Raw genomic sequence first — 7,123 nt, forward strand, 5'->3', positions numbered from 1 at the left:
TTTCCAAGTCATTTTTGATTCAATCTGAATTCTGTTATTCATTTTTTTATTCATTTTTAAATCAATCTGAATTCTCCTGTTTTTTATTCAATCTGAATTCTCATTTTTTGATTCAATCTGAATTCTCCTCATGTTTGGATTCAATCTGAATTCTTCTCAGCCATTTTTGGATTCAACCTGAATTTTCCTCATTTTTTGATTCAATCTGAATTCTCATTTTTAATTCAATCTGAATTTTTCTCAGTTTTGATTCCATCTGAATTCTGTTACTCATTTTTAATTCAATCTGAATTCTCCTCAGCACAGAACTGATGAAATACCCAAAACCCAGAGGAGCACCAAGCTCCTGCTCCCAAACCTGCTGTGAATCCATCCAGCCCTGGGTCCCTCCAGGTGAGGAGCTGCTGAAAATCCTTCTGAGAGCATCCCAGAGTGCTTGGATCACCTGCACAGGTGAGGAACTGCTGGGTCTGGGCTGAAAATCCTCCTGAGAGCATCCCAGAGAGCCTGGGGCACCTGCTCAGGTGAGGAACTCCTGAAAATCCTCCTGAGAGCATCCCAGAGAGCCTGGGGCACCTGCTCAGGTGAGGAGCTGCTGAAAATCCTTCTGAGAGCATCCCAGAGTGTCTGGATCACCTGCTCAGGTGAGGAGCTGCTGGGAGAGCTCCTACCTGCCAGAAAATCCTCCTTGAGAGCATCCCAGAGTGCTTGGGACACCTGCCACTGGGGCCTTCAGGGCGGCCCAGGAGTGACCAAAGAGGGCAGTGCCCCATTCCCAGCAGGGTTTGGGGCAGAGGGAGCTCCAGGCTGGGCCTTCTCCAGCACATCCCAGCCCAGGAGCTGGGGCAGCACCCTCAGGGCTGTTTGCACCATCCCAGGGGCTCCTGCAGGGCTGCCCTCAGGACCAGGGGGTGGAATTTGGAGGTGGTGGAGCCCTGGAGTCCCTGCAGGACTGGATGTGGCACTGAGTGCTCTGGCTCACTGATCCCAGGGCTCTTTCCAGCTGAAATGATTCTGTGATTCTGTGTGTCCATCCCACCTACAGCTCTGATCACCTGGATGAAGTTGCACACAAAGATTCCACGTCCATTTTCCTGGAGGGAAATCTGTCCCATGAAGGCACGAGAAATTCAGTGACCTCCAAGGCCATGACACTTTGTTCAGCCTCTCACACTGTGGAGAGCAACAAAATCCTCTTTTCCAGCTGGGAAAACCACGGATTCATTCAGTGGGGCTGGCTCCAACTCCAGGAATGGTTTGCACAGTTCAGCTCCCAGCTGGCTGTGACCAAGGACAAACACTCCAAAGTGACAGAGCCACCAAGCCCTGGGTGGCCAACACCTGCTGGGTCCAGTAAAAAATAAATCACAACAAACAAAGCACAGCTGTCCCTGGGTGTGAAGTTCAACACCCAGAATCAAGGCAACATGGTTCTAAAGAAAAACACCTGGCAGGGTGAGGCAAAGTCCCCTCAGGTGTCGCACAGCCCTCGGTGGGCGTGTCACCGAGCTCCTCTGGCTACAAAAGGTCACAGCTTTTGTCCCGTTCTGCAGAGGAATTCTGCTCTTCAAGTGACTGAATCCTTCTTCCTCCTAAAGGGGGACTTGAGTCTTTTCCAGACGCTGCTTTTGGGCTTGGATTTCCTCTCCAGGGCCATCAGGGCCTCCCTCTCCTTGCGGCGGATCTCGCGCACCAGCGCGTGGAACACGTCGTCGATGTAGTAGCGGAAGGCGGCCGACGTCTCGAAGAAGGGGCAGCTGAATTCCCTGGCCAGGGCAGAGCCTTCCTCCTTGGACACCTGCAAAACAGCAGCACAGGGAGGAAAAAAAACCAGGAGTTGATTGGTTTGTCTTTCTCTGGTTTGCTCTCTGTGCCTCTGCTCCAAGGGATAAATCGCTCCCACCCAGCTCCAAGGGTTTCCAGAGGATTCCACCCGTGCTAAGGCAGAGCCTTCCTCCCTGGACACCTGGGAAATGAGGGCACACCCTGCTCAGGGAAGCCAAACCCCAGGATTTCATTTCTTTGTCTTTCCCTGTTTTGTGCTCCAAGCACAGACTGATTCCACCCAGCTCCAAAGGTTTCCTGTGCTAAGGCAGAGATTTCCTCCTTGCACACCTGGGAAATGATGGCACACCTTGCTCAGGGAAGCCAAACCCCAGGATTTCATTCCTTTGCCTTTCCCTGTTTTTCTCTCTGCTCCTCTTTGTGGACACTCCAAGCCCTAACACAGAACATTTCCACCCAGCTCCAAGGGTTTCCAGAGGATTCCACCCATGCTAAGGCAGAGCCTGACTCTTGGGACACCTGGGAAATGAGGGCACACCCTGCTCAGGGTTCCAACTGACTTTGTTTCTCTTCAACTTCAACTGAGTTTGCCACCCTGTGATATTACACACTTCTATTCAAACTGCACACTCATAGAAGTTTTATAATTCAATTTTGGAATCCTTCTTCACAGCCTCAGGTCAAATGCAGTGATCTCTTGTTCTGGCAGCACAGAAAGTTTAAAATTCTCAGAATCCAGGGTTCCAACTGACTTTGTTTCTCTTCAACTCTAAGTTTGCCACCCTGTGATATTACACACTTCTATTCACACTGCATGCCCATAATCCCAGTTCTGTCATTCAGTTTTGGAAGGCTTCAGGTCAAATGCAGTGATCTCTTGTTCTGGCAGCACAGAAAAGTGTGAAAGTCTCAGAATCCAGGGTTCCAACTGACTTTGTTTCTCTTAAACTGAGTTCTTCACCATGTGATATTACACACTTCTATTCAAACTGCACACTCCTAATCTCAGTTTTATCATTCAGTTTTGGAAGGCTTCATGGCAAATGCAGTGTTCTCTTCTGGCAGCACAGAAAGTCTAAAATTCTCAGAATCCAAGGTTCCAACTCACTCTGTTTCTCTTAAACTTAAACTGAGTTCTTCACCCTGTGATATTACACACTTCTATTCAAACTACACACTCATAGAAGTTTTATTTTCAATTTTGGAAGCCTTCTTCACAGCCTCAGGTCAAATGCAGTGATCTCTTGTTCTGGCAGCACAGAAAGTGTAAAATTCTCAGAATCCCAACAAGAACAGACTTTGTTCCTAGGACTGCTACAGGCACCTTCTTCCCCAGCACACTTTGCACAAATCCATCACCGCTCTCAGCACGGAAACAACCCAACCCACCAAGTGCAAAGCACAAACCCCTCTTGCTGCCCTGCTGAGGGAGGCTCCCCGTGGCCCTTACCTGGCGCAGCTGGGTCAGGTCAGACTTGTTGCCCACCAGCACCACGGGGGTGTCGTCGGTGCGGCGCACGCGGTAGATGAGCTGCTTGAACTCGCGCACCTCGTGGAAGCTGCGCCGGTCCGTGATGGAGTAGCAGATGATGAAACCTTCTCCTGCCCTCATGTACTGGTCCCTCATGGCTGTGAACTCGGCCTGCAAACACAACAAGGGTCTCCATGCAGCGTTCCTGGCCCTCCCTCCACCTGATCCTTGCTGCTGCACGAGGTCTCAGCTCACCTGTCCTGCTGTGTCCAGGATATCCAGGTTGGCAGGCTCGTCGTCGATGCGGATCCGGATCTTGTAGGCATCCTCTGGATCCCCAGGACACCCAAAAATTGGGGTACAAGCACAACACTCGTCAGCTCACACAGAAAATGCTACCCCAGAAGCACCCAGCCTGCCAGGAGCACTGGACTGCCTCAGTCTGAGCTTTGTTTCAATTATTTCAGTGACATTTCTCTTTGTTCTGGTGTAATATTTCTTTGTTCTGATTTAATATTTCGTGTGCCCACAGCTCAGAAATTCATTTTGGCCACCTTGGTGGGAAACAGAGGAATAACATTTTGTTCTCCTCAAAGCCAGAAAAGAGCTGGGATTCAAGGGAAGAGCTGCTCACCAACAACTGCTGATTTCTTACCATCTATAATTTCTTAAAATTAGAATACACATCAGCAAAACAAATGAAACATTACATATGTAAATGTTATTTATTAGAAACACCACCTAAAAATGATCTGCCTATAAATATATAAATACACCAATATTCTGCCCCTCTCAAGAGCCACTGCAAAACTTTAAGAACCCGTTCTCAGCAAGAATTTGGCTTTTTTCCCCTCCCCTTTTCTTTCCACTGAGTTGGTTCAGGTTTCTCCTGGAGATGCTGCTGAGGTTCCACAGCACCAGAGTTTTTGAGCACTCTGACCCCTCTCAATCTCTCAAACACAAAGAACAATTTGGCCTGACAAGTGAACAGCAAAGAGCTGATCACAGCGCAGAGGCTGGAATTTGTCAAGGGAGAACTGAAAATGGCTCAGCAGCTCTGCCAACACAGACAGAGACAGGGATGGATGAAAAAACAATTAAAGAGAGGAAACTCAGGATCCACAGCCCACTCTCAGATCACAGAAACACAGACAGGGTTCAGCTTGGAGGGAACCACAGAAAATCACCTGCAGAGACACCCCAGGGCACAGGTGGGCACAGGTGGCTCTGGGCTCCCCAGGTGGGCAGGGCCATCCCAGGGCACAGGCTCGGGCCCCAGCAGGGGCTCCTGGGCAGGTGGGCACAGGGCAGGGCCATCCCAGGGCACAGGTGGGCACAGGTGGCTCTGAGGTCCCAGGCAGGCCATCCAGGGCACGGTGGGCCAGGGCTCGGGTCCCGGCAGGGCCATCCCAGGGCACAGGGGCACAGGTGCTCGGCCCCCAGGCAGGGCCATCCCAGGGCCCAGGTGGGCACAGGTGGCTCTGGGCTCCCCAGGCAGGGCCATCCCAGGGCACAGGTGGGCACAGGTGGCTCTGGTCCCCAGTGGGCAGGCCTCCCAGGGCACAGGTGGGCACAGGTGCTCTGGCTCCCAGGCAGGGAGGCTCCACAGCCTCTCTGGGCTCTGCTCAGGGCTGGCACTGCCCAGGGCAGCAGTTCTGCCTCCTGGGCAGGGGCAGCTCCTGGGCTCAGGCCCTGCCCGTGGCTCTGGGGCCATGGCTGGGCCTGGAGCAGAGCCTGGGGCTGCCCTGACCTTGGCACACTGGGACAGACAGACACAGAAACAGACTGGGACAGACAGACTGGCACAGACTGGCACAGACTGGGACACTCATGGACAGACAGGGACACCCAGGGACCCTCATGGAAACCCAGGAACAGCCAGGGACACCCAGGGACACCTGGGGACACTCAGATGGAAACCCAGGGACACCCAGGGACACCTAGGCACAGCCAGGGCTGAGCCCTCTCCCTGGGGCTCCTCTCCAGGCTGAGCAGCCCCAGCCCCCTCAGCCTTTCCTGGGCAGGGACCCTCCAGGCCCATCTTTGTCACCCTGCAGGAGCTGCCTGTCCCTGCTGTGCTGAGGGTGCCCGAGCTGGGCACAGCCCTGCAGAGGTTCAGCACTGCCCAGCTCACTCCCTGACCTGCTGGGAATGCTCTTCCTGCTGATGAGTGATCAGAGATCAATCCACAGCCAGATTTACAGAGATCTTTGAATTGAACACTTTAAAGCAACGGGCTTTAACCTGCCATGGGAATGAATGAGAAGAGATTTTCCTCACCGATGGTGGGATCGTGGTCCTCTGGGAAGCGGTGACTGATGAACTGCATGGTCATGGCTGGAAGCAGAAACCAGGGAACAACTGAGCAGCTCAGCCCCCAGCTCCTCATCGTTACCCCAGAGCCCCGGCACAGACCCAAACCGAGCACCGAGCGCGGGGCCGCCCTCGGCCCGGGGATGCTCCGCCCGTGTCCGCAGGCGGGACGAGCTCCGGGACGCGGCCGGAGGCGGAAGGCGAAGAGCGGGACACCTCGGGAGGAGCCGGGACAGGGCGGCGGGGACAGCCCGGGATGGGCCGGGACACCTCGGAGGCCGGGACAGCCCAGATGGGCCGGGATAGCCTGGGAGGGCCGGGACAGCCGGGATGGGAGGACAGCCCGGGATGGGCCGGGACAGCCCGGGATGGGCCGGGACAGCCCGGGATGGGAAGAGACAGCCCGGGATGGGCCGGGACAGCCTGGGATGGGCCGGAACAGCCTGGGATGGGAAGGGACAGCCCGGATGGAAGGGACAGCCCGGGATGGGCCGAACAGCCTGGGATGGAAGGGACAGCCCGGGATGGGCCGGGACACTTCGGGAGGGGTCGGGACAGCCCGGGATGGGCCGGGACACTTCGGGAGGAGCCGGGACAGGGCGGCGGGGACAGCCCGGGATGGGCCGGGACAGCCCGGGATGGGAAGAGACAGCCCGGGATGGGCCGGGACAGCCTGGGATGGGCCGAACAGCCTGGGATGGGAAGGGACAGCCCGGATGGGCCGGACAGCCCGGGATGGGCCGGGACAGCCCGGGATGGGAAGAGACAGCCCGGGATGGGCCGGGACAGCCTGGGATGGGCCGGAACTCTTTGGGAGGAGCCGGGACAGCCCGGCCGGGTCACCTCGGGAGGGGTCGGGACAGCCCAGCGGGGACATCTCGGGAGGAGCCGGGACAGGGCGGCGGGGACAGCCCGGGATGGGCCGGGACACCTCCGGATGGAGGAGCCGGAATGTCCCAAGAAGGGCCGGGACACCTCGGGAAGGGTCGGGAGAGCCCGACGGGGACACCCCGAGAGGGCTGGGACACCTCGGGAGCGGCGGCAGCGCGCCCAGAACGGGGCTCTGCTGAGGGAACGCGGCTCCCCCCGGCCCCGCGGGGTCCCGGGGCCGGCGGCGGCCGCAGCCCCGCACTCACCGCTCTTGCCGACGCCTCCCGCCCCCAGCATCACCAGTTTGTACTCGCGGGATTGCCCCGGGGCGCCGCCACCGCCGCCCGGGCGGGCTCCGGGATCCATCGCCGTCCCCTCAGCGCTGCCCCGGCCCCGCTCGCAGCGACACCGAAATGGCGGCGGCTCCTCCGCCTCAGCGCCCGGGCGGGCCCGCCCCGGCCGGGGAGCGCAGCGGGCGGAGCCCGACGGCGGCTCGGAGGGGACACAACGGGACGGGACGGGGACAGGACGGGACACGGCGGGGACCGGATGGGGACAGGATGGGGACACAACGGGGGACACGGCGGGGACACAATGGGGACAGGACGGGACACGGCGGGGGACACATCGGGACACAGCACCGGCCCCCGGACCCGCAGCCCCTCAGCCCCGGGACTCCCCTCC

The 7,123-nt window shown here is 57.2% G+C and overlaps 1 protein-coding gene across 1 annotated transcript; it reads right to left on the minus strand.

The window, feature by feature from the left end:
- Window positions 1-967: 967 nt before the first annotated feature.
- RIT1 (Ras like without CAAX 1) lies at window positions 968-6,899 on the minus strand. The gene is made up of 5 exons (XM_050984923.1): window positions 6,706-6,899; window positions 5,537-5,593; window positions 3,512-3,585; window positions 3,236-3,427; window positions 968-1,798 (listed from the first exon to the last, which is right to left on the minus strand). The coding sequence occupies exons 1-5, from the start codon at window positions 6,803-6,805 to the stop codon at window positions 1,568-1,570; spliced, it is 654 nt and encodes a 217-aa protein (XP_050840880.1). The 5' UTR covers window positions 6,806-6,899; the 3' UTR covers window positions 968-1,567.
- Between the last annotated feature and the right edge of the window lie 224 nt (window positions 6,900-7,123).

This window comes from Serinus canaria, chromosome 25, assembly GCF_022539315.1.
Source record: "Serinus canaria isolate serCan28SL12 chromosome 25, serCan2020, whole genome shotgun sequence".
Lineage (NCBI taxonomy): Eukaryota > Metazoa > Chordata > Aves > Passeriformes > Fringillidae > Serinus > Serinus canaria.

Bases quoted from the DNA above. Each gene is read 5' to 3' on its own strand.
- RIT1 (XM_050984923.1), bottom strand. From the start codon at position 6,805: ATGGATCCCGGAGCCCGCCCGGGCGGCGGTGGCGGCGCCCCGGGGCAA. The intron at 5,594-6,705 runs GTGAGTGCGGGG...TTCTGCTTCCAG, and splicing joins GGGAGGCGTCGGCAAGAGCG to CCATGACCATGCAGTTCATC. The intron at 1,799-3,235 runs GTAAGGGCCACG...GCTGTTTTGCAG, and splicing joins ACCTGACCCAGCTGCGCCAG to GTGTCCAAGGAGGAAGGCTC.